At 40.2% G+C, this 26,910-nt stretch overlaps 1 protein-coding gene across 2 annotated transcripts; it reads right to left on the bottom strand.

Moving 5' to 3' along the window:
- Nucleotides 1-3,527: 3,527 nt before the first annotated feature.
- Nucleotides 3,528-26,910, bottom strand: LOC118814429 (gastrula zinc finger protein XlCGF57.1-like). 2 transcript variants are annotated; one of them, XM_036580032.1, is made up of 3 exons: nt 26,786-26,910; nt 24,123-24,929; nt 3,528-7,567 (listed from the first exon to the last, which is right to left on the bottom strand). In XM_036580032.1, the coding sequence occupies exons 2-3, from the start codon at nt 24,918-24,920 to the stop codon at nt 6,059-6,061; spliced, it is 2,307 nt and encodes a 768-aa protein (XP_036435925.1). In that variant the 5' UTR covers nt 24,921-24,929; nt 26,786-26,910; the 3' UTR covers nt 3,528-6,058. The 2 variants fall into 2 exon arrangements, with proteins under 2 accessions (XP_036435925.1, XP_036435924.1); XM_036580031.1 differs by lacking the exons at nt 24,123-24,929; nt 26,786-26,910 and adding an exon at nt 9,274-9,544 and having other exon boundaries at nt 3,528-7,759.

Here is a 26,910-nt window from a genome sequence, read left to right as displayed (position 1 = left end):
GCAAGGTCCATGAACGCATGGCTGGTTGAGTTCGGTGTAGACAAACTTGACTGGCCCTGACCTCAACCCCATCCAACACCTTTGGGATGAACTAGAATGGAGATTGTGAGCCAGGCCCTCTCGTCCAACATCGGTGTCTGACCTCACAAACACTCTTCTGGATGAATGGGCAAAATGTCCCACAGACACTTCAAAATCTGTAGAAAGCTTCCCAAAAGAGCAGAAGCTGTTACAGCTGCAAAGGGGGAACAAACTCCATATTAATTAAAGATTTAGAATGGGATTCATAAGAACTCCTGTGGGTGCAATGTGTAGGTATCCCAATACTTTTGTCCATATAGAGTATGAATTTTGGCAGATAAATGATTATAAACTGAAGCCCATAAAGCCCCATGTAATGCTTAGACCGCGATAATCGTAGTTTGCGCCTACGTTTCTGTAATTTGTAGACGGTCCCTTAGCTCTCAAAGCGGTTACAGCAGCCCATAGACATCAACGCCTTTTCGGGATAATTAAAGACACATAATTCAAACAATAAATGCTATCAGTGATCAGTGAAGTCTGAACCTCTCTGTACCCACCGTTAGCAGAGCACTGAAGAAAGAGCAGAATGTGTGACTGTAGAAAAAAACCGCAGTAACGTGGCAAAACACAGCTTTATATCCGAAGCTTAAATCCTCACAAATTCATCTTATACTGTACTTTTGGACACTAAACCGCTACAAAAAGCGTTTATTTACATCTTATATGTCCTCAAACCTGTCGCCAACAAACTAAACCCCTGTACGTACCCAAACCAAGTCCGTGCGAGCAAGTGTCGAACAACAGTTCCGCCTTAAAGGGCAACTCCACCGAAGTTTCAAACAAATTCTACTTAAATGGTTAAGATGTAAACAAAGTTCATTCAGAGTGGTTTGGTTTGAAATGCTCTGTTCTAGAGAAACTTTCCGAGTCAGAATTGTTCATAGTGGTGGTGACAGGAACCTCCTCTAAAAGCTCCCTCACAGAATTTCAGTACATGAAATGCTTTATGGGAGTTTTGTGATAAAGTTTTGGCTTAAAACGTATTTTAATCATTCATGGCGGACGAGTACGTGCAGGGTTTTGTAAAACAAAATAGTCCCAAAAAACTTCAGATTTATTACTGATTTCCCATCATCAACCATCCATATAAAACTCAAAGGACACGTATCGGGTCACTGGTGGTTTTGGATAGTAAATATGCTGTAGTCATGGCGACTCCTGGTTCCTATCACCACCACTGTAAAGAAATCTGAACCATTTCACACCAAAGCAAGAGTCGGTTAACAACTCAAGCACCAAATTATGCAGAAAAAAATCTAAATATTGGTGGAATTGCCCTTTAATACCTTCGGGCCTGATGTAAGAGTAAACTATTTATCAGTTTGTAGCTCTTAAGGCACTAATTTATGTCTGTAATGGAACCTGTTTCAGGTCTACTTTAACTGCCTTGCTGAAAAACCCCCTTGAGAAACCAGTAAATGTTTCTGTTGGTTACTGATAGTTTTGTACTGTGTTTTTTGGCTTTTTTAATGGGTTGATATCAGAATGTAATGGATCATTATGGTTTAACAGGTGACTAGCGGCTGATTCTAAGCATATCTGATGGTTTCCTAATGAGATTTAAAGGTGTTCTATGGAAAAACAGTAAGCTAATTCCCATTAGAAAGCAAAACCATTAGGTTTTATTCCTTATGGTTTCTAATAGTCCTTATTTTTCAGCAGGGTGAGTAGCTCCTGTAACAGTAAACTAGTGTACTGTTAATTTCTCTACAATTAACTATTTCACATCAAACCACTCTGAATCTGCTTGTATCTCAATGACTGAATTGTTTAGAAATTTCAAAAAATTGGTGTAATTCCCCTTATTATATACAGGGATGATATTTTCTGGGAGCGTTTCAAAGCTATATTCATTATAGCGAAAGTAGTTTTATAAAGCAGGATTTCTCAGTAAAGCTGGATCACTAAAGCTGCCCAACATGAAGGTCAGTTTAGCTCTTTTCTTACTGGACAGGCTTCAGTCTGAGTTCAGACTGTCTTATTAACTGAGAAATTCAGCTTTTTAAAACATCCTCCAGGTTAACTACAGCACTACAACTGGAAAACAGTGTGACAACTCACCACCACCACCACCACCATCATCATCATCTTAGGTTACTGTTGGAGTTTTAATAAAATGTTTCCTTAAATCACTACAATAATCATTAAATGAGATATAATCATAAAGATAAAAGTGATTAATAAAAGAATATTAATTCTCTCACTAAGGATAGGCCGTGCTTTGCTTGTGTAAGGGAGTTTGGACATTGAGGAGTCCCCGAAGCGATAGAAGCGTCCAGAAGCCAGTAAGCATTGCTGACACAGTAAAAGATGAGGGCGAGCTGACCCTCAAAGAGCGAAGCAAGCTGATAAGATCCTGTAGAAACCAGTTTTTGGAGCCAGTTAATAAAGCAAGTTAAATTGATCGCCTTGAGAGGATGGAACGGCTTGGTACATGGTGGAAGTCATGTATGTTTGGAAATAAGGTTTACCAAGGAAAGTGCAGAATCAGGACATAATGGGGACTAAGAGGATGTGGTGTTATGTAAAAAGGAGGGGTGATAACTTCATCACCCCAAACAGGATATAAAAAAAGGATGTTTTGTGATGATCTTTGCATTGTGGTTGTCTGGGAACCATCTTGCCACCTTGCCACTTACTAGCTGTTTACTTTGTACCCAACGCTGGTTGGACTGTCAAATCGATATTGCACACACTCACGCAAACGTCTACAGTTACACAGATTAATGTTTAGAGTCGAGCAAAGCGACATGTTGTTCACCAGAGAGAAAATCTAAGCAAAAAACTCAAATATTCTGCCAGCATACAAGCCAAAACACGTTAGAATTAGCTGCACAGCTAACAAATAGACAAATACTACTCATTGCGGCCCTCTAAACATGTTAGAGCACCAAGTTAGACGTTTTTTTTATTTTTCATAAGCCCCATCATGTCTCAGTGAATTAATTTACTGCTTTCTTTTTTGTTTACATTTATTTGCCTCAACCCAACACACCCGCTTCACATTCTGCACCATAAATTGACAGAAATGTAACAACCGTGGCAAATTATGATAATCTAAAATAATTGAGATGAGACAATTACGTAGTAATTGTGACAGGCCTAGGAATGACCCCAATTCATTTACGCAAACATTTCATGTCATGTGACCTGCCTGGTGATCTTCCCCTGAACTTGTGGTAAGTAGCTACCCATCTACCACTGGTCTGACAAATGTTCCTATGTTATTACACGACATGTTAAATGCTGAGCTTTTGCACATGTAGCCTTTCCCATGAATAGTTTCCAGCATTATGAGCTTTTGCTTTATTCCTGCACTGTGTTTAAAGTAATGACTGACAGAGACTCTGCTGTAACAAACTGGCCAATATTAAACAAATATTTCCACATTTTGTCACCCTTATTAATAAGCTAAAAAAAGTCAAAGACACCAAAAGAGTACGTAAAATATCACTGACTTATAATTACAGATAAACAGTATAGTACCACCAAACTTCATACACAACATTGCATTATTCAGTAAGTCAGTACATTGATTTATATATGAGGGATGATATAAATGTTGGCCTGTGCTGATCAGGGGTAACGTTCATGTTGGCCTGTGCTGATGAGGGATAATATTAATGTTGGCCTGCGCTGATGAGGGATAATATTAATGTTGGCCTGTGCTGATGAGGGGTAGCGTTCATGTTGGCCTGTGCTGATGAGGGGTAACGCTCATGTTGGCCTGTGCTGATGAGGGGTAACGTTCATGTTGGCCTGTGCTGATGAGGGGTAACGTTCATGTTGGCCCGCGCTGATGAGGGGTAACGCTCATCTTGGCCCGCGCTGATGAGGGGTAACGCTCATCTTGGCCTGCGCTGATGAGGGGTAGCGTTCATGTTGGCCTGTGCTGATGAGGGGTAACGTTCATGTTGGCCTGTGCTGATGAGGGGTAGCGTTCATGTTGGCCTGTGCTGATGAGGGGTAGCGTTCATGTTGGCCTGTGCTGATGAGGGGTAGCGTTCATGTTGGCCTGTGCTGATGAGGGGTAGCGTTCATGTTGGCCTGTGCTGATGAGGGGTAACGTTGATGTTGGCCTGCGCTGGTGAGGGGTAACGTTCATGTTGGCCTGCGCTGATGAGGGGTAGCGTTCATGTTGGCCTGCGCTGATGAGGGGTAGCGTTCATGTTGGCCTGCGCTGATGAGGGGTAGCGTTCATGTTGGCCTGCACTGATGAGGGGTAACGTTCATGTTGGCCTGCAATGATGGAGGTTAACGTTCATGTTGGCCTGCGCTGATGAGGGGTAACGTTCATATTGGCCTGTGCTGATGAGGGGTAACGTTCATATTGGCCTGCGCTGATGAGGGGTAACGTTCATATTGGCCTGCGCTGATGAGGGGTAACGTTCATGTTGGCCTGTGTTGATGGGGGTTAACGTTCATATTGGTCTGTGCTGATTAGGGTAACATTCATGTTGGCCTGTGCTAATGAAGGATAATGCCTATATCAGCCAATGTTCATATTGGCCTGTGCTGATGAGGGATAACATCCACATTGGCCTGTACTAATGAAAGATAAGGTCCATATTGGCCTGTGCTAATGGGGACTAACGTTCATACTGGCCTGTGCTAATGGGGACTAACGTTCATATTGGCCTGTGCTGATGAGGGATAACGTCCATATTGGCCTGTACTAATGAAAGATAAGGTCCATATTGGCCTGTGCTAATGGGGACTAACGTTCATATTGGCCTGTGCTGATGAGGGATAACGTCCATATTGGCCTGTACTAATGAAAGATAAGGTCCATATTGGCCTGTGCTAATGGGGACTAACGTTCATATTGGCCTGTGCTGATGAGGGATAAAATCCAAATTGGCCTGTACTAATGAAAGATAAGGTCCATATTGGCCTGTGCTAATGGGGACTAACGTTTATGTTGGCCTGTGCTGATGAGGGATAATGTTTGTGTTGACCTGTGCTGATGAAAGGATAACGTTCATGTTGGCCTGTGCTGATGAGGAATAACACCCATAGTGGCCTGTGCTGATGAGGGGTAATATCACATTGGCCTGTGCTGATGAAGGGTAACATTTATGTTGGTATGCACAACTGGGACCAAGAGGTGGCCCAGAGAGCTTCAAAATGAGAAGAGAACATGTAATAGAGAACGTAATCCAGTTAGTTCATAATTATCCTGTATCTTTACATACATTAAAAAAATACTGTCCAATGAAAAAAAAAATGATGAAATGCTTTTTACTTAATTGAAATGTCACCTCCACATTGATAAAATATTTTACATCAATATTCTTATCTCCAAAAGTAAGCAAACAAAGAGAAAATTTGTTGTATTCATGTGGAAATGATGTAGACATTCAAACTCAGTGGAGTGATGTGATGAGGCCAAGGTGCAAAATACAAGGTCCTTTTGGACCCCCTGAATGTCTCAAAATCAAAATTATGGGGGTCCCTGACAATAAACATATTCTAACATTATGCTGTTATTGTTTCACTGCTTCACCACACTCGGGAAGCTTCCGTCTTTGGTATCCTTAACTAACTACAGATGCAGCACTGATCAGCCTCAGAGTGGTGCTGTAGCAAGCAGTTGGTCCATCATAGCCTAGAAACCGTAACTATGCTTGAGATACCTCTAAACAACTTTGCAATATGTTGTAGCATATTTGTAAATATGAAACCTCACCCAGTTTCCCAGGAGACTGGTGAAAATAATAAATTATTATGCATTTCTAAAACTAAAACACAAGATGTATAAGATCTCAGTTAATGTGTGGAACATTACCAGACTAGAAAAGAACGTTTACAGAAGAAGAACTGTCAAACCAAACGTTCTGTTGCCAATGTAGCATCGGCGCCACTAGGGTGAGTGTGCAGCCAGCTAACACTGGATTAGCAAGACAACATTGGACCCCTCCCCGAATACCAGGGGGTATTTCGCACCCTGATGAGGCAACTAAACCTGCAAGTCTCATGTGGACACTAGCATCTCTCCTGTGTGACTGCGCAGGTGTGCTGTCAGAGTGCTTCTTTTACAAAAACACTTCCCACACCCCGAGCAGACGTACGGTTTTTCCCCTGTGTGAGTGCGCTGGTGTTTCTTTAACTTATCCAAGTCAATAAAATTCTTCCCACACTGTAAACAGATGTACGGCTTCTCTCCGGTGTGAATATGAAGGTGACGCTGAAGATTATTCTGTCGAGCAAAACTCTTCCCACACTGCGAACAGCAATACGGCTTCTCTCCGGTGTGAATGCGCTGGTGGTCTCGGAGATGACACTGACGGACAAAACGCATGCCGCACTCCGAGCAGCAGTACGGCTTCTCTCCCGTGTGAGTGCGAAGGTGACGCTGATGATTACTCTGATGAGCAAAACTCTTCCCGCACTGCGAACAGCGATACGGCTTCTCTTCTGCATGAATGCGCTGGTGGTTCTTCAGAATTCCTCTGTCGATAAAGCTCTTCCCACATTGCGTACAAGGATACGGTTTCTCTCCCGTGTGAATGCGGTGGTGTATCTGGAGGTTTCTGAGTCGAGCAAAGCTCTTCCCACACTGCGAACAGAAATACGGCTTCTCTCCCGTGTGAACGCGCTGGTGCGCTGCGAGCGTACTACTGTCAGGAAAACTGCTGCCGCACTCCGAGCAGACACATGGTTTTTCCCCTGTGTGAGTGCGCTGGTGTTTTTTAAAGTTACCCAAGTCACTAAAACTCTTCTCGCACTGTAAGCAGCAGTACGGCTTCTCTCCCGTGTGAGTGCGACAGTGATGCTGAAGCTTAGTCAGTCGAGCAAAACTCTTCCCACACTGTGAACAGCGATACGGCTTCTCTCCAGTGTGGACGCGTTGGTGAGTCCTCAGAGTACCTTGGTCTGTAAAAGTCTTTCCACATTCTGAACAGACACATGGTTTGTCCCCTGTGTGAGTGCGCTGGTGCTTCTTTAAGCTACCCAAGTCACTAAAACTCTTTGTGCACTCCGAGCAGCAATGCGGCTTCTCTCCCGTGTGAATACGAAAGTGCCGCTGAAGCTTACTCAGTCGAGCGAAACTCTTCCCACACTGCGAACAGGGATACGGTTTCTCTCCGGTGTGAATGCGCAGGTGGTCCCGGAGGTGACACTGGCGGATAAAACTCTTCCCGCACTCTGAGCAGATGTACGGCTTCTCTCCCACGTGAGTGCGATAGTGACGCTGAAGATTGTTCTGTCGAGCAAAACTCTGCCCACACTGCGAACAGCGATACGGCTTCTCTCCGGTGTGAATGCGCTGGTGATCTCGGAGGTGACACTGACGGACAAAACGCGTCCCACACTCCAAGCAGCAGTACGGCTTCTCTCCCGTGTGAGTACGAAGGTGACGCTGATAGTTACTCTGATGAGCAAAACCCTTCCCGCACTGCGAACAGCGATACGGCTTCTCTCCAGTGTGGATGCGCTGGTGGTCTTGGAGATGACACTGATGACTAAAACTCTTCCCGCACTCTGAGCAGTGGAGGTTTCGCTCCTTGCCCATCTTTTTCTGGACGTGTAGATGAGGTGTTGGTGAGAAATGTAGCAGAGGATGTTTCCTGAACTTACTGATTTGTACCACTTGTGACGACCTTCTCATCCGTTTGTGGAGATATATTTGAGGACACAGCAGAGAAGAGTTGAAACAGGACAGCATTCATTTCTGGAGAAAAGAACAGAAGAAAAATTAGAAACAAACACATCAAATAAAGCAAAACTAGATCTTAAATTCCCCAGCTGTTTATTTGAACCCAGGTATGAAAGTGCAGCTCCAATGTTGCTCAGTTCAAATTTATTCACTCGGCAGCTCCAGTTTCTAATAAAAATGGGAAGTTCAATTACTTTCATTTTAAGTGAACCGTCTTTTATCAAATCTAACATTCTACTCAACAGTAGCAATATCACATCAGAAATAGCACTGCTTTCCAGGTATTTTGACTTATTTGCTGGAGTTTCGGGTAGGCACCCCTGCTACTGGCCACCTTGAAACAAAAAATTGGTAATCTAAGCTGTACATAAATGAGAGCACTTTACTCACTTAAATTATAATTTTTTTCATGAGAGATTTATGTGTAGATTAATGTCCAAGAATTGTTAGACTTTCAAAAAAAAGCTTTTTTTTTCCAATACTGACGTTTATTGTTTATTTTGATAACGCCTCGTAGACTGCCTGGGTTTTCCGTAACTAATTTTTTCCACCTAAAACAGCATACTGTGTTTACAATAACATTAAGTTTGTCCAGCATGGTCAGCCTTACTCTGCATACATAACACTTCACCTCAGAGCAAAGAAAGCTAAATAACCAGTAAGACTTCTACACCGAGACAAATATTTGTCGCAAAACAGAAAGTGTTGTGTGTTTCTGTTTTGTACACGCAGAATTGCAACATTGTTAGCAATACTTAAATATTTTTTGAATGTGATTTTTTTTGCAAGAATAAATATCGGTGCTGGCTGGGGAGGTAAAGACTCAAGGCTCAGCCCTGTTCATCACAGAGTTTCTTTAGAATATCATTCCATGTACTTTTTTCTTAAAATTAACCTGTAAATTTGCTATTTCTCGTTTATTTTTTTAATTTTAGAATTTGCACATCAACAAAATGTGCAGTGATTCAGCAAAATTGATAGGCATGCCTCTCTCTCTCTCTGTGAGTTTGAGGAGTAGGTGACTGTGTCCCTGTGTAACATTATAAGGTTAGAAGCTGATTAAAAATATTCCAGGTCAGGCAACGCCCCCGAGAATAAACTTTAAACGCTCTACAAATTACTAATTTCCTCAAAGCAACTGGTGAAGAAATAGAGAGGAAATATGCAATACAAACCAGCGACTGAAATTGGCATGGACAAAGCTAGGTGGCGTTACGTTACCGTACCAAGATTAATAAGTCAGTCAATCAATTTGGCAGATGTTATTACATACTAAGGCAATTCTAAAACATCCGACTGCCCATGAGTTGCATTGTACCTGCCTAAAAACCCAATGCTGTCCATTGGCAGGTCGTGCTTGGACCCCTATAATCACAGCTTGCACAAGCACGTAATTTGTAGACAGTCCCTTAGCTCTCGTTACAAACAGAGTGTTTTCTCGATTAAAAAGGCACACATTTCTAACGAAAACTAAACCGATGCTTGGTTGTTTTGGCTTATCAGTGATGAATTAACCTTTCTGTACTTACCGTCAGAAGAACACAGAGGAAAATCCGAATCATTTGAAGAGGAATCTGAACCGCAGTACCGCAGCATTCACTCCATAAACCAAACTACAGATTAAACTCCCTTAATTTCAGCGACGAGTCTATAAAATACAACGTAAACCTCAGTAGGTTCCAGTCAGGGGCTTAAATCTGACCAAACTCGGCAAGTGGTCCAGTTTCGGACTATAAATCGGCACAAAAAGCGTTTATTTACATCTCAGATTCCTTCAAACCCGCCTACAAACTACAGCGCTGTACGTGCACAAATTATGTCCGTGCAAACAAGTATCACACAATCGTTCCGTCCTAAATACTCACAAGTCCTGGAGGCCCACTGTCCAGCACATTTTAGTGCTTTTCCTGCTTCAACACACCCAATTTTAACTCGATGATGGACAGTTAATGAGCTAATTATTTGGATCAGGTGTGTTGGAAGCAGAGAAAACACTAAAAAGGCCAGGTCAGTGGGCCTCCACAATCAGGATTGAGAAACAGTGCTGTGGTCAGTCCGGAGGGTGTTTTAGAAAACAGGGTTTCTGAGTAAAGCTGAATAGCATAAGTCTGAAGGGAAGATCTGCTAAGACTGTCTCTTAGCTCTTCTTCTATTAAATAGGCTTTGCTTTGGAGTCAAAATAACTGAAATTCTGCTGTATGAATATTTCACAGTGCAGGATTTCTCAGTTAACAAGCTGATAATTAAAAATTGTTGAATGTCAAGGGGATTCCTACCGGGCAGGCCTCACTTATCCATGAGATCTATGATGTAGCTGATGGAAATGGCAATTACCCCTAAAAATATCAATGAAGAATTTTCCCATCTGAGCAGATATACTATTGTCGCTACTTTTAAAAAATATTTGGAACACAAAATAAACATTCCACAGCAATTAAACCAGGACATTTTAATGAAAAACAAGTGTTCCCATCAGACTGTAAATCACACTTTACATATCAAGTTTAATGCTTACAGAGTGACTGAGCAGAACTGAAATATTAATACCACACTCAGAATAATAAAGGGTATCCCAAAAAAATTATATTATTTTGTAGTCTAATAACAGCCAATTCTCCCTCAAATGATCTCAAATGTTTTAAAAAATGTGTAAAAACTATGTGTGTGTTAGAATATGCTCGAACACAGTCAAACAAGAGTGTGCAGCAGCATTTTCGAGAAAATTCAATAAAAACACATCATCTGGAAAGCAGATTTGGACACGGCACAAAAAAATTCAAAGAGGAAGGCTGTCTGTGGGCAGAGGGGTCTGGATGACCACCAGTATCAGAAAATATTACATTTGTGAAGCTGTGAAATCTGTTATAAAATCTACATCCCTCTGAATTTCTTGTTCGAATTTTGAAAAATAAATCTTGTATTGTTCAACATGAGGCCTGTTTAATTTTGTTTGACTATGACATGTAGTTACTCAGATGATGTGACTGTTAACAAAAGCAGCAAGCTGGACAGAGCTTCACAGTGCAGTGACCCAAAGCATACTCTGGGGAAAAAAAACACAACTTTTTTAATGCAAAAGTGGAACACTCTGCAGTGGCCAAGTCCTCAATCCAATCAAGCATGCATTTTACGTACTGAAGGCAAACTGAAGGTAAAACGCCCCAAAAACAAGCAGGAGGTGAAGAGAGCTGCAGTGTAGGCCTGGCAGGTCATCACTAGAAAAGAAACTGAGTGTCTGGTGATGTCTGTGGGTTCCAGATGTCAAGCAGTCACTGACTGCAAAGGATTTGCAACCAAGTATTAAAAATGGCAGTTTTATTAATGTTTGTTAGTTTGTCCAGTTACTCTTGAGCCCCTAAAATGAGGGGCACTATGTGTGAAAATGAATGTAATTCATACATCATTTACTCGGATGAAAATACTCTTGAATAATAGCTGACCCCTTACAAAAAGAAGTTTATTCAAGTGTGGTATTAGTATACTTCTTTATGCTTTCAGTTTACTTTTATCTACTTTCAGAGATATACTAGACAAAAATATACCTAAGTATACTTGGCTTATACTTACAAGTATGCAGAAAGGTTTAAGTATATTCAGCCTATATTTGTACTCGATCTTTTGATGGAGATGTACTTAAGAAACATATAAGAAAGCATAAAGTAACAGGGTGGTATGGTGGGTAGCACTGTTGCCTCACAGTATGGTGGGTAGCACTGTTGCCTCACAGTATGGTGGGTAGCACTGTTGCCTCACAGTAAGAAGGGCCTGGATTCGGTTCGCCAGCTGGGTGACGAGGGTTCTTTCTGTGTGGAGTTTGCATGTTCTCTCAGTGTCTGTGTAGGTTTTCTCCCACAGTTCAAAGACATGCAGTCAGGTCATGGTTTTATATATAAGTTTATATATATATATATATATATATATATATATATATATATATATATAGTCCCAAGAAGTACTGAAGTAGTACCCTTACAAGTTTACTACTAGTACATTGATATTAGTTTGATTATACTTACTACATAAAGTATACTTGGGAAATACACCAAACTGTTTCTCTGCATACTTCGTTAACCCCCTTTTACCCTGTTCTTCAGTGGTCAGGACCCCCATGGACCCTCACAGAGCAGGTACTATTTGGGTGGTGGATCATTCTCAGCACTGCAGTAACACTGGCATGGTGGTGGTGTGTTAGTGTGTGTTGCGCTGGTCTGAGTAGATTAGACACAGCAGTGCTGCTGGAGTTTTTAAACACTGTGATATTTTTGGTTGGTGGACTATTCTCAGTCCAGCAGTGACACTGAGGTGAGAATAGTAAGTCCTTTTCACAATTCTATGTTCCTGTTTCCATCAGTTTCACTGATTGTGTGATTGAGATTTGTTTGTGAAAATATTTATTAATTTATTTTAATTTTCTCATATGGCAAGTTTTGTAAAAGTGGGAAAAATGTGTTTCCCAGGTTATGTCATTTAACTGCTCAGGTCATGAACAACAAAGAAGAAATGCTGTGACTTCCCATATGGAAAAAAATATATTCCAAATGGTTTGTAATGTACTTTGCTTTAACCATGTACGTATGCAGTAAGACACTCACACACAATGTATATCAAACAAACAAGATATCAAATCATAACTGCATTTTCACAGTGACTCAATAACTACAACACTTGCTTGGTTCTCGAAATATTACAATTTTTTCTTGAAATAGTACGACTTTTTTTCTCCAAGTATTAACATTTTTTCTCCAAATATTAAAATTTTTTTTCTCAAAATAGTACAACTATATTCTTAATATATTACAACTTTATTCTTGAAATATTACAACTTTATTTTCGAAATATTGCAAATTTATTCTCAAAATATTACAACATTATTCTACTATTTTTATTTTTATTATCAATGGCTAATGCCTAAAACGCTGTCATAGCAAAAAAACTAGGCTGTTGTAATATTTAGCTTTGGAAATTTTGAGTAACATAACATCATAGAGATTATTAAAGGAAGAGTTAGAGGGTGGGACAATATTTACAGGTTTATCTTTGAATGTTGTGGTAATGAGAATTTGCATAATGTTTAAAAAATAAAACAAATTAGTGTCTCATAATGACAGTAATAATGTTCCACTGTTTTACCACCATCAACATTCTGAAGAAATGCTAGCATGGAGTCTGCACTTCATAATAATAATAATAATCTTCTACTGTTTCAAGCTTGACACTGTACACTCGTAAAAGGTGGCTCCTCAAGGGTTCTGTAGTAAAGGAAATATTTCTACAGAGAACAATCAACACTCAAAAAACCAACTGCATGATTAAAGGGTTCTTGGCATCGAGAAAGGGTTATGCTATACTAATTTCACTACTTTAGTTCTACTAAACAGTTCCCACATTTCACAGCATCCTTGACACACCTGATTGGTTTCCAGCCAGCAGTGAACCATCAAAGCCACTGTCCACTCAAAGGTCATCCATCGGAAAAAGGTCCAAACCCCGGCAGGGTCCAGTTACTGAGCTCCATAGCTCCACAACTGAGGAGCTCAGCTGAACAGCCCAGAGTAGAACAGCAGCGAAGGGAGTTCTCCTGTAAGAGAACACCCACCACACAAACACCCCTCCCCCTGTCTTGCATTGGCTCCCCATAAGACAGGAACGCCTACTGCACGGGCGCTCTGCCTTTTCATTGGCTCATACAGCTGAGCTGCATCACTTTAAAAAAAAAAAAGCGTTCTTTAGATGGATAATGTGCTGTAGATGGTTCTATATAGAACCTTTTGAAATGTTCTACTTCTTTTAAGTTTGACATTATACAGTCTTAAAAAAGACAGTTCTTCAAGGGTTCCTTAGTAAATAAAATGGTTCTATATAGAGCCATAAACACTTAAAGAACCCTCTGCATGATTAAAGTGTTCCTTGCATCATGAAAGGGTTCTTCAGATTGATAAAGAATATGCTGTAGATGGTTCCATATAGAACCTTTTTTGAAGTGGGTTCCACTATTGTTACAAGCCAAAGAACTCTTTTCTTGCTACTATATAGAACCCAAAAAGGTACTTCTATTGTTACAATCGTAACAATAGCAGAACCCTTTTTTAAAAAGGCTCTATATAGAACCATCTATAACACATTCAATCTGGTGTTATATAGAACCTTTTTGAAAAGAGTTCCACTGTTGTTACAACCCAAAGAACCTGTTTGCCAAGAGTGTAACAATAGAGAAACCCTTTTGGGTGCTTCATAGAACTCATTCAAAAAGGTTCTAGATAGAATCATTCTCAACACATTCTGAAGAACCCTGGGTTCTTTGAGCATTCAGGGTTCTTCATAGAACCATTTTCTTTACTAAAGAACCCTTAAAGAACCATCATTGTACTACTACTACTACTACTACTACTACTACTACTAATAATAATAATAATAATAATAATAATGATAATAATAGGCTTTTTGTGTAGCACCTCTCATACATGTAATGCAACTCATCCTGCTTCACTTAGAGTTCATTCAAAGTATTTATTTAGGTTGAATAAAACCAGTTAATTTTCTTGTTACCACATGAAGTAATTTTTTAAGTTGATCTGACATTTTTTACAGTGTATATCATTTCACCAGAGAACCCGGCTCTAAACTGCTGTGGGCTGAATATGTAAATGTTTTGGTTTCCATAAATGGACTGTTTGGACTGCAGGAGTAAACATTAGGTTTTGAAATGTTCTGTTTCATCATTATTATTATTATTATTAAATATGATGACATTTCTGTTCAACTACATAACTATATTGGCTATGCAGTTTTCTTCCAGGGTGCTTAAAGGGTAATTCTACTGATTTATTTCAAACAGTGGTGAAAGGAGCCAGGAGCCGTATTACAGAAACTTCTTAAGTCTGAAATCTAATCTGTTTGTCTCCATGACGACTTCAGTACAGACTGAATTCAGGACAGTATCTATTACAGAATAACAGTTCCTGACTTCATAATCTCATCATTAACTCCAGATAAGAAAACAGCATCACACAAACATCCTAACTGGACTAAACCTCCTAAATCCTGTCCTAACTTTAGGATGAACCCCAACAGGGTCCTCACTTCTGTTTAAGGTCCGTTACTATGGTTTTTAGGCAGCTGTGTCAGCAGCATAGTTCACTACCAGCATAATGAGCTCCATTTATTTCTACTGTAAAACGCTGCTTTCACTGTGAGATGATTTTCTTTTCTAACTCTGTGTTTTAAAAAACACTTCTATTAGCGGCCGCCACTGAGCGGCCACTTCTATTAGCGGCCGCCACTGAGCGGCCACTTTTATTAGCGGTCGCCACTGAGCGGGCACTTTTATTAGCGGCCACAGCCGAGCGGGCACTTTTATTAGTGGCCACAACTGAGCGGGCACTTCACCGCTTGACCACTGTTAGATTGTAGGTTCACTGGTGGTTTTGATAGTAAATAAAATGTCTATATTTGTGTTGTAGTCATGGCGACCCCTGGTTCCTATCACCACCACTGTAAAGAGATCTGAGTCAGTTTCTCTAGAATGAACCATTTCTGAAATATGCAGAAATTTTGAAAAATCGGTGAAATTCCCTTTTAAAGCAATAGTGACGTCAATAGCCAGTAACCCCTCCATTACTGTAAAGAACACTTCTGTAACGAAAATGAGTCCACAAAGTCAAACTGTCCTCGTCAGATTTATTCAAACATAATTAAAATGATTTACAATTCACAAAAAATGTGTTAAAACAGAAAAAAGAAAATAACATAAGACAATATGGTTAAAACACAGCACAGCAATCTACACACTGAAAAATGGTTCTATATAGAACCAGAAACACTCAAAGAACCATTTGCATGGTGAAATTGTTCTTCAGATTGATGGAGAATGTGCTGATAGTTCTATAGAGAACCTTTTAGAAAAGGGTTCTCCTTCTTTGGTACACATTTAAAAAAGATGGTTCCTCGAGGGTTATTTAGTTAAGAAAATGGTTCTATATAGAACCATGAACACTCAAAGAATTCTTTGCAAATGGTCCTTTAGATTTATGGAGAATGTGTTATAAGAGTTCTTCTACTGGCAGATGCTTGACATTGTAATAATAGCAGAACCCTTTTCAAAAACGTTCTATATAACCATCTATAGCACATTCGCCATCAATCTGAAGAACGCTTTCATAACGCAAAGAATTGCATTATCATGCAAATGGTTCTTTGAGCATTCATGGTTCTATATTGAACCATTTTCTTTACTAAAGAACCCGTGAAGAACCTTCTTTAAGAGTGTACAAGCTCCATATCATAACAAGAACCATGAACACTCAAAGAATCCTTTGCATGATGAAATGGTTCTTTAGATTTATGGAGAATGTTGTAGATGGTTCTATATAGCACCAAAAAGGGTTCTTCTACTGGTACACGCTTGACATCGTAACAATAGCAGAACCCTTTTTGGTACTATATGGAAGCCTTTTAAAAAAGCATCTATATAGAACCATCTATAACATTCTCTATCAATCTGAAGAGCCTGTTTATCATACAGAGGGTTCTTTGAGTGTTCACGGTTCTATGTACAACCATTTTCTTTACTAAAGAACCACTGGAGAACCATCTTTTAAAAAGTGTACAGGTTCATATTCTGGTCTCTGAGTTCTCTCTCTCTACACTATCAACCCAAAAATCATATGAAACTAAAAATATGAAATTCAATCATGCAGTTATTAAGGTTATAGTCAATCATACAGGCATATAATATTGACAAAATCAGGGCTCTATACACTATTTTCACTGTTACTGTGGCTGAATCGGTCATAGATTAATATCCTTCAGATATGCTCCAGATAATTCATAAACATACAGTGCTTTCAGAGTTATTGGCATCTTGGTTTAATATGAGAGAAAAACAGTGAAATAAACATATTAAATATTAAAAATATCCAATCCATATCCCCAAAATGAGTCAAAATATTGGCACACTGAATTCTTAAGAACAAAATCTAACAGACACTAAAGTGTCATTTAAATTTTTAAAAACAACCAACTTAAAAATGATGGTTCTACAAGGGTTCTTTAGCAAAGAAAATGGTTCTATATAGAACCTTGAACACTCAAAGAACCCTTTGCATGATCAGGGGGTTCTTTTCATCGTGAAGCATTTTTCAGACTGATGAAGAATGTACTCTAGATGGGTCTACATAGAACCTTTTTGAAAAGGGTTCTATATAGCACCAAAAATGATTCTTCTACTGTAACATGCCTGATATCATAACAATGGTGCTATATAGAACCATCTACAGCACATTCTCAATCCAAATAACCGTTTAATCATGCAAAGAGTTCTTTGAGTGTTCATAGCTCTTCATAGAACCATTTTCTTTCCTAAAGAACCCTTGAAGAACCATCATTTTTAGTCTGTACTTTAGAAACCCTCAAGTGATCATCCATAATGTCTTGTTTTATACAGCCTACGCTCCTAAAGATGGTGCTTTTTACACAGCGGGATTTCTCAGTTAGCCAAACTACTTAAGCCAAAATATTAGTCTGTCGAATAGTAAGGCCCAATCCCATTTCACCCCTCGCCCCTACCACTTAGCCCCACCCCTCTGTTTTGTGTGTCCACGTCTAGGGGTAGGGTGTCCTGACTGTTGTTGAGATAGAGGCGTAGGATGAAGCGTTGGGGCTACGTGGCCCTCCAAATTGAGGTTTTCAGACTCCAGAGTGGAGAAAAAAAAGAAACACCGGCGAGACGGCTAAACAAGAGACCAAAGAAACCAACAAATGTGAGAATTTTCTCTGTTAAAAATGATGACAACCACTGTATTATCTTAGTTTAATGCTCTTTCAGTGTATTATGGCCCTCTTCCTCATAACAAGCGTAAAAATTGCTGATGTCTTGGTAGCTAGCTAGATAAATTTCCCATTCCACCTTAAATGGTGCAACAGTTATATTCTGGTGCCTCAGGTGTCAGAACTGCTGCATCATTTAAGGTGGAACCATAAATTTAGCTAGCTAGCTAACAAGACATTAGCATACTACTAGCAAATATCTGACTTCATCTTCATATCACTGAAGAATTAGGGGTGGGTGATAAATAATTGCCCCCCTCTTTGAAGGCCTATGATGCCCTAAATGTAACTAAAGCCCAGCAGTGAGGAGCTGAACTTTACCCTCCTCTGCCGTGACTGCAAACTGGCAGGGTCGCCTACAGAGCAGCGCTAGTAGCTCTTAACGAAGTAATGCTCTTCTTTATTTGAGGTTTGTTCCATTTCGTAGGGAAGATTTCAACCACTCAGTCTGTTCCAAGGGGTGAAGGAGACACTCGAAAATAAGGGGTAGGAGTAAAAGTAAGAAATGGGATTGGGCCAAAGAGAGCTAAGGCAGGGGTTCCCAACCTTTTCTACCTCAAGGCCGCCAACCAATCACTAGAAAGGATGAAAATCCACAGAACAAAACATTTTTGCTTTTGATTTCATTTTTGAGAGATTTTCAACAAAGCTACATTTGGGTACCTACCCAAATGTGTGATGTGTATCAGTGAACATAAAATACCAACAGAATGGTAGAAAATAAAGCGAAATATATCTAAAACTTTTCAACGTAAGATTTTTGTGTTTTTGGTAGTGTTGCGAGGGACAACTGAAGCTGCCCTTGTGTGCCAGTTTTACAGGGCTTGTCTTGATGCTGTTTACTATTTAACAACATTTTATATTTCTTTTTAATTGTTAATTGTTATTTTTCTCCAATTTTTATGATGAAGTGCCTTCACTGGTCCACTACGGACCAGGGGGCCCCCTCAGCATTGGCCTGAGAACGACCAAAGAATGCCTCGTGGCCCACTTGTGGTCTCCAACCCTGAGCTAAGGGACGTTCCTATTGGACTATCTTCACTTTTGGCCTAGGCCATCCAGATGGCAGATTGGCACACAGCAGAAAATGAAGGAAGGAGCCTGAAAAGTGTAATGTTTTCCACAAACAAAGATCAGAATCGTCGCCCAGGCTGTGGTCTTTTCTGTAGTTCTTCATGGATGTGAAAGCAGGACAGGAAAAATATTGAGGCTTTTGAACTTGTAGAACTTTGGATGGCAAAGAAAACAAACAAGTGACCAAATCAAGGACCAATTCACTGGAAAGACAAATGGCCTTGGAACAGTTGAAGGTAAAAGAGGAAGACAGCCAGAAACTGGATGGATGGAATCAGAGGCATCATGAAAAAGCCAATCAGAAGCCTGAAGACCCAAAGAGAAGACAGGACATCCTGCAGAAACACTACTGATGTGGTCACCAGGAGTCAGAATCGACTCGATGGCATTTAATAATAATAATCCAGCTAAAAAAAATCCTGCTTTGTGAAACATCACTGTAACTTTGACTGAAATCAAAACGATCAGCAGGTGAGACAAAAAGAGCTTTTGGGCAACAAAAACCAGATGTGAGTTTGGCGCAAAGTCATGCAGACAAAAATTTAATCCCTACTGTGAAGAAAACGACGGATCCGTGATGCTTCCAAATAGTTTTGAATGTTTTAATAGGAACTGGGAAGCGAAACAGGAATGTGAAGGGACCCAAAGCATGTTTTTCTCACTGCTGTCGGAACTTGTCCCGTATCTTGATTTTTGACGTTTTTCATTTTTTGACATAAAATCTGACAGAAATTTCATGACGAATTGGTCAAAAGAAATAACCCAAAATCACACTGACTTACATTAAAAGTAAAGTATGTTTTTTCCTTCTCCTGTAAAGTTGCCATCTTGGAGATACGATATCTTTTTTTAATGGGTGGTTTGAGGACTCTTCTCTCACTGAAAAGTTAACTTTTTTTTTTTTACCAATTTTAATCAAATTGTTTACTAAGAAATTCTTAAAATTTACTTACCAACGGTGCCAACAATTCTGAAGAGCACTATAATCCGTGCTCTGACACGGCTTTCGCCCCTTAAACAATGTCAAAAATCGTTCATTTTTTATTTTGGTTCTACATTAACACACTAACTAGAGATTTTCACAAAAGGCATGGTTTTCTATTTAAGAGAAATCAAAAAGAAAATAAGACTTATTTGCTTCTATAGCAAATAAATACTGAAAAATTCAAAAACATGCATGCCTTCCTGGCTCCGTCTGATTCAGAAATACTCTGTTATTCCTTCAGAATCAGCCAGCAGACCCCGCAGTTTAATACATGTCAGCTCTACGTAATTCTAGGAACTGTACCTCAGAATTATGATCTGTTTTCTACTGTATACACTTTGCCTGTTTTTTATCAGTTCCTACATAAACTAACTAAAGTACATCTCTGAAATAGATAGTGTCTTTACATTACGATGTACACAGTACAATGTTTGGCAACATGGAGCACTGAGTACTATAATAGTCATGCAAACAAAGCATTAAAGGAATGAAAAAAACAAAGAGATGAAGAAGGAATGAGAAGCAAGTTTCTAAACCAGTATAAAATGCCACAGTGCGGTTCACCCAAAGCCATGAGACATGGGCTACAGTTTGAATGGACTCCCTTCAATGTTTAAGGCCTTGAAACAATCTACAGCTTCTGGAGTCTCACAGGGCCAGACATGACCTTGTAATGAGAACACTGGGCGACAAATTACGGGCTAAATGTGGGGGGTGTTGACTTATTAAGGTGGGAACAAAATGTGTATGAAATTTCTTAAGTAATTCAACACCTCGCGAAGTTGTAGCTCACTGTAGGGGGCGCTGATGCACTTGTCAACATCTTTCAAAGGACAACAAAATCTGTCGTTAGAGCAGGGACGTAATGTCCCAAAAAAGCCCCCCAAAAACTGTGTAGTGTGTAGATGTGTGTAATAGAGAAGGTAAAAATGACCTCTTATAAGGGAAAACGGTTCTGTTAGCCAACGATAGTGCTTCACTAGCTAGTAGGGCTAGGCAATATTACAATATACATCAGTATCGCGATTAATTATGTCACAATACAATACAATACGCTTTTCTGAGCATTTCGTTTATATCACCATACATGTAGACACTGACTGACTGCATGTTTCAGTAGAAAGAGAGCAAAATTGGTCCCGTTTAACTGAATTTGATGCCAAATATTGAATAAAATTCATTGCGTTCACAGTTTTTGATAGTATTTTTAAAATGGAACTCTACTGGTTCTTTTTTCTCTGATCAGACGTCTGAAAAATATATGTACTGTGTATCATCAAAATGTCTAATTATAGCAATATTATATTTTTGCCATATCGCCCACCTTTACTAACTAGCTTGTTTTGCTTGTTATTCATCATACTCCAGATGTTAACAGAGCGAGCACGAGCAGAATCTGGTGGGTGTGGTTTTGAGGGGGTTTACCAGTGTTAGTGGTGTAATTTCACTGCAATCCAGCAAAAGCTTAACAAGCTGCCTCCAGGTGTATTCTCGTTACAATATCACGTCTAACCCTGAGAGACTACAGCATTTGGTCTCACCATAAACAAGGACATTTTTCTGATTTTTTAGCCTAATTACAGAGTGTTTTCAAGATTATTTTGTTTGCACTTATATTAAACTGTGAGCCACAAGTTCCTTGCCTGGTGTAGCTGGGGGAAGAGGTACATTAGTACCCGAAGAAATTAGATGCTGTAAAAAAACTTTTCTTCGAGACTCTCAACAAGCAGATTGCACTGAAATTTAGAAAGAATCTCTTTACGGTTATGAAGCCTCCTCAGAACATCTGGTCTCTGGTAGTACATGAAAACAAACCATAAAAGAATCCCTAAAAATATGAACAGACCCAAAATAAGGCAACAAAAATACACTTAAGGCTACTGCGTTTAAAACTCAGGAGCTCAGCCATGAAACAAGTTCCCTTTGTTAACAAGTTCGGAGGCTAAATGATCAATTCATGCTCTGACCTTAATAAACAGCTGTGCCAGCTTGGCTGAGCTGTACAAAAGTGTGGTAAAAATCCCAATTTAACGAGCGACTGTAGTAAATGTGTTTGTCAAAATACCAAATTTTGTGGTGTGTTATTAATTTCAAACATGCACATCTGCATGTGAAAGGTCACAGATATTAGACTGTGTTTTCTGTTATGTTATCCTAACAGCTACACGTAGCATCCATAATACAATCTCCTAACTTTGTAGACACTTTGCGTGGCTCAACATTTGTTTCCTTGGAATCTAGACATTTTCAGCTCTGTGTGTTTCTACATCATCATAGCACAGCCTGATTTTGTTGAAGCAACATATAGTTGCTCTTTCTGTTTTTGCTGTAATGTTGGTATAAACGCCAAATACAATGTGGTTGGTAACTTTAGTCATGCTGAAGTAGATGGTGGAGTAAACTAGGCTGTTGAATAAGCTAGCTATCAATGCTAAAACAGCTCTAAAACTCTCTGCCCAGCCCATTAATCCACTGTTTAATAAATACATAAAGCACTCTTATGTATTAATAGGGCCATCTAGTGGCAAGAACCTGGTGAAAATGATCGGTATCCTGATACAGGGGTTACGATTCAATATACTGCGATATATTGCAATAATGTAAACAAGGCAATATATTTTTTAGGAAAACGGACACGAGCAAACGATAAAGTCTAATTGCTAAAGATAGATTACAACACCACTATCTAGTGGTCGGGGTTTAAACAACACAAAATGAACAACAGTCAGCCGCGATTTTTTGCGTGTAAACTATTAATTAAAAATCGACACTTTTTGAGAATCGATTCAAGCTAATTCCATTTAAGTGAAATAAAGCTGTGCACTACTATTTCTCAGTAGGTTTCTCAGTGAGATTTCAGCCACTGCTCTGTAAAACTTTCCAACCTGGTAACAGTAGCTATGAGAGACCACAGAGCACGGATAGGTCAGTTAACCAACTTGTCCTCAACACTGCATTCACTTTACAGCAAAGCAAACAACTGAAGTGTTAGCCACATCGCTAAAGTGTTCTTTGTACAGCCCCCATAATCCTTGGAGGTCAACTCCCACCAGCATCTATATAAATCAACCAAATTTGCTTTGCTGTAATGTAAATACACTGATAGATCCAACAAAAACTCTGAGACAATGATACATCACAACACGGGTGGGACGTATACTCATATAAAAGTGAATAATATGACGTTGTCGCTCGATATAGATTCTATACCATTGTAGATACCTTCAGCCCAAAAATACTAAACTACAAACAGACCCTTTCCCCATACAGGTTTAACACTGAACAGCTCTAATGATTCTTAGAAACCCAACAGAATATATGACACAAGAATTAAACGTTTACAACTATGTACAGCGCAGATTATTTCTTTGCAATGTGGAAACTTTCTTTTCACGTCACGTTACGTTACTTTATAATGCAGAGTGTTAAAATGGAAAAGCACACAGTCTTTGTTAGCAACAGCGAATTAAGAGACTAGCGGCAAAATGCTAATTAGAATTGATGATAACAGAAAAGTGAGAATTACTTCCAGAAAGCGAAGATTTCCTTATTCAAAGTTTAAAACACAAATGTTATCATGAGGCCCGAAACATACTTCACGCAAGGACATGAACCAGACGCTTCGAGCTACGCAGATGGTGTTTCATGCGTAGCTTCAATCAAAAATGCATTCTGAGAATTACAGCAGAGGGCGCTATATTGACAGCCAAGCCCATCCAAGCGGTCTTGTACCGCCAGTGCATTTTCTCAACTGCCACAGCAGAAGAGCAGTTGAGTCTCACGCAAAAATGGCTTAAATTAACGTTTAAATATGATACATTATCGCCTTTCCATTCCAACAGAAGAGGTAAAGCAGCTCACTCTCCTCTACTTGTCCACGTTTGACTGTTGAGGCTGCTGGAATAACAGTAGATCACTCTCTAATTTATCTTCTATCGCCCCCTTCAGTACCGAGTGTTTTAACCACTGCAGTACCATAAGAACGCATACGGAGTTTGTACAGAATGACAGAGCATGTGCAGCACGTTGGCCAAGCGTGGTCATCTGCGTTCACGTACTTGCGTGGAGTATGTTTCTGGCCTAAAGCTGCACTTCACAGCTAAAGACAGAAACACCAACAGCCACACAAATATGCGGGAGCTACTAGAAAGTGTGCGAAAGACTGCAAATATATGAAGATATATGAAGATTTTGTAGTAATAATAAGTTTAGTAATGATAAATTATCATTGCTGCTATAATTATTCTCATAATTATTATAATTATTATTATGGCTATCAAGTCAACACCAGCTACTCAAAGCAAAGTTTGCCAAGAACTTTTGCCTGAGAAATGGCAAAAAAACAGAGAATTAATCCTTAAAGTGAGTGCGCACATGTCGCTGAAGGTTACTCTGTTCAGTAAAACTCCTCCCGCACCAAGCACAGACGTACGGCTTCTCTCCTGTGTGGGTGAGCTGGTGCCGCTGGAGGCTGCTCTTGTGGGTGAAACTGACCCCGCACTCCGGGCAGTCGTACGGCTTCTCCCCCGAGTGAATGCGATGGTGCAGCTGGAGGCTGCTCAGCTGAGTGAAGCTCTTGCCGCACTCCGAGCAGTAATACGGCCTCTCTCCGGTGTGAGTGCGGTGGTGCTGTTGGAGGTAACTCTGCTGGGCGAAACTCCTGCCGCAGTACATGCACTGATACGGCTTCTCTCCCGTGTGAACACGCTGGTGTTTCTTCAGATGGCCTTTGTCGATAAAACTCTTGCCGCACACTGAGCAGTCGTACGGCTTCTCTCCGGTGTGGACGCTCTGGTGTCGCTGGAGGCTGTTCTTATGAGTGAAGCTCTTGCCGCAGAGCGGGCAGTCGTACGGCTTCTCTCCCGAGTGAATGAGCTGGTGGCGCTGGAGGCTGTTCCGGTGAGTGAAGCTCTTCCCGCAGTGCGAGCAGTCGTACGGTTTCTCTCCGGTGTGAGTGCGCAGGTGCAGCTGGAGATCACTCTGCTGAATAAATCCCTTCCCGCACTGCGAGCAGCAAAATGGTTTCTCTCCTGTGTGAACGCGCTGGTGGCGCAGGAGATCGCTGTGTTGGGTAAAACTCTTCCCACACTCTGCACAGAGGTGAGCTCTCTCCTTACCGATTTCGGACTCCTCTCCTGTGGGAGATTCATCAGTGAGGAGATCAGCGGAGGACGTCGGCTGATCTAACCCCGTATCAGCAATCTGCAGAAATCCTTGCGGTGGAATCTCAGGATGCAGCGGTAGATACAAATTGGTGCCGGGCACACACAGCAAGATAAGACCGGAATTCATTTTTCAGTTCTGGAGAAGAAAAGAAACAAAACATTAGAAAATCTAACATTCGACAAACAAACGAGTGTCTGTCATTTCTGTCCCAGCTCATGAGTAGCTTTCATTTGGATGAGGAGTTAAACTGGCTGTGTTAGAACATATTCGATATACAGTTTGGTATTAATACCAAAAAACATTTCAAAGATAAGCACCGCAAACAAAACACGTTTGGTACTGATTGTGATGCTGAGATCAAATTCTTAAAAACATATAATATTTAAGTACTATAACTATTAACTAAGCCAGCCTATTTAGCCATAGCCCAGTCAAGAGAATTCACAATTGTGCCTGTGTGCCCCCTACTCCCACAACACTACAGTTAGAGATTCTTGAGGGGGGGGGTTCGTTGCTCAACATGACCTCCTACTATGCTACTTTGCATTTAACTGACATGCAAAGCAACCAAGCACAAATGATTTAGCATGATGTGTGGGGAAGACCTAGAGGTGGCTGAAAAAAATGTAACACCACAATACTAAGAAGTTTTTAAGGTACTCGCTCAGTATTAAAAGGTAAAGGTATTTCTTTTTTTCTTCCATCAGATTAGCTGGAACAAAGCAGTGCCTGGATAAATAAACAATAGTGACCCTAATACACAATATTACGATAAAACTAACTATACACAAAAGCAGAACGCTTCAGTTCTAGACTCATTCGAATCGTTGCTTTTATGTGTAAGTCACACATAAATATTACTGCCTGCTACAGGGCTGAACCATTTGGGGGAAAATATTCAATTGTGATTTTTCCAATACTGCAGATTTAAATGCAGTAGTTTTCTGTAGAATCAGAATCAGAATCATTTACTGGCCGCATATAATTTAATTTCCAGGCTTGTTTTTTTTTTTGTTGTCCAAGAAGACCAGAATATACACCTTTCTGGGATGAAGCTTGAACGCTGAGTGTGTCAGACTACCAGTTAGTTGTGATGTCACACATACAGAACATGGGTATTTTGTTGCTTCTGATTGGCCTAATTCACCTACTGGCAGCTTACAAGCTCTTTATCATCAGTTTGATTTTTTTCCCCCATTTAAAATTTGTTAACACAACATTGTTGATAATGTATTATATATAAAAACTGCATCTCTTGCGATTTAAAAATTGAACTCCTTCAAATTGTGATTTCGATATAAAAACGACTAATCTTGCAGCTCTAGCCTGATAGCCGAGAAACATAGTTCTTCTGAAAATGTTAAAGCTAACACACTTCAAAATAATGTTTAAAATAAAAAAACAAACACGGAAAATAATAACTATATTACAGAAGGCTGCACAGGAAACCCAGGTAACAGTGGGCTGGGACCGTGTCAGCAACAAAACAAAACAAAAAACAAAACAAAGGCACCTACGCATTAGCTAACTAGCTAAACAGGTTAAAGAGCCCGTTAACTAACGTTACATTAATCAGAGTAAACAGCGAATCCACCGTATTTAACAGGACAAACACCGAACAGAAACAGCCCGCAGTCAAACGGCGGACTCAATACACACTTTTTTCCTGTCCAAATTTCCCTTTTTCAGCGGAGCCAGTTTAGCCAGCTCGCTTTTTATTCTACTTTTCCGTTCCACCTTAAATGGCGCAGTAGTTACAGGCTGCCGCTGCTGCAGCACAATGGAACTGCCGCGCTGTTTAAGGTGGACAGGGAAATTCCAACACGACGCTGGCGAACAGGAAGCGAACTTCCGCGTCGCCGCCACTTCTTATTCCCGTCTCTTCAAAATCCTCCTGGACACGCCTAAAAACAGCCTCATAATCCTCCTTAAAACTGGACCAAACGTCGAATTCTGTTCCGTTAAAATCACCAACAACATCGTTTACTTACGGTTCAGGTACTTCAGCCCGAGAGCCGACGCTCAGAAACAAAACCCCGTACGGCCTCAAATCCTGTCCGTATAGGAACCGACTAACAATCGTTCCCCCTGTAACCGTGACCAAACTGATTTGAGG

Source organism: Colossoma macropomum, unplaced genomic scaffold (assembly GCF_904425465.1).
Source record: "Colossoma macropomum unplaced genomic scaffold, Colossoma_macropomum, whole genome shotgun sequence".
Lineage (NCBI taxonomy): Eukaryota > Metazoa > Chordata > Actinopteri > Characiformes > Serrasalmidae > Colossoma > Colossoma macropomum.
This window is presented reverse-complemented; position numbering and strand designations above follow the sequence as displayed.

Bases quoted from the DNA above. Each gene is read 5' to 3' on its own strand.
- LOC118814429 (XM_036580032.1), bottom strand. From the start codon at position 24,920: ATGAATTCCGGTCTTATCTTGCTGTGTGTGCCCGGCACCAATTTGTAT. The intron at 7,568-24,122 runs GTCAGTTTCACC...CACTGCTCAGAG, and splicing joins ACGACTGCCCGGAGTGCGGG to TGCGGGAAGAGTTTTAGTCA.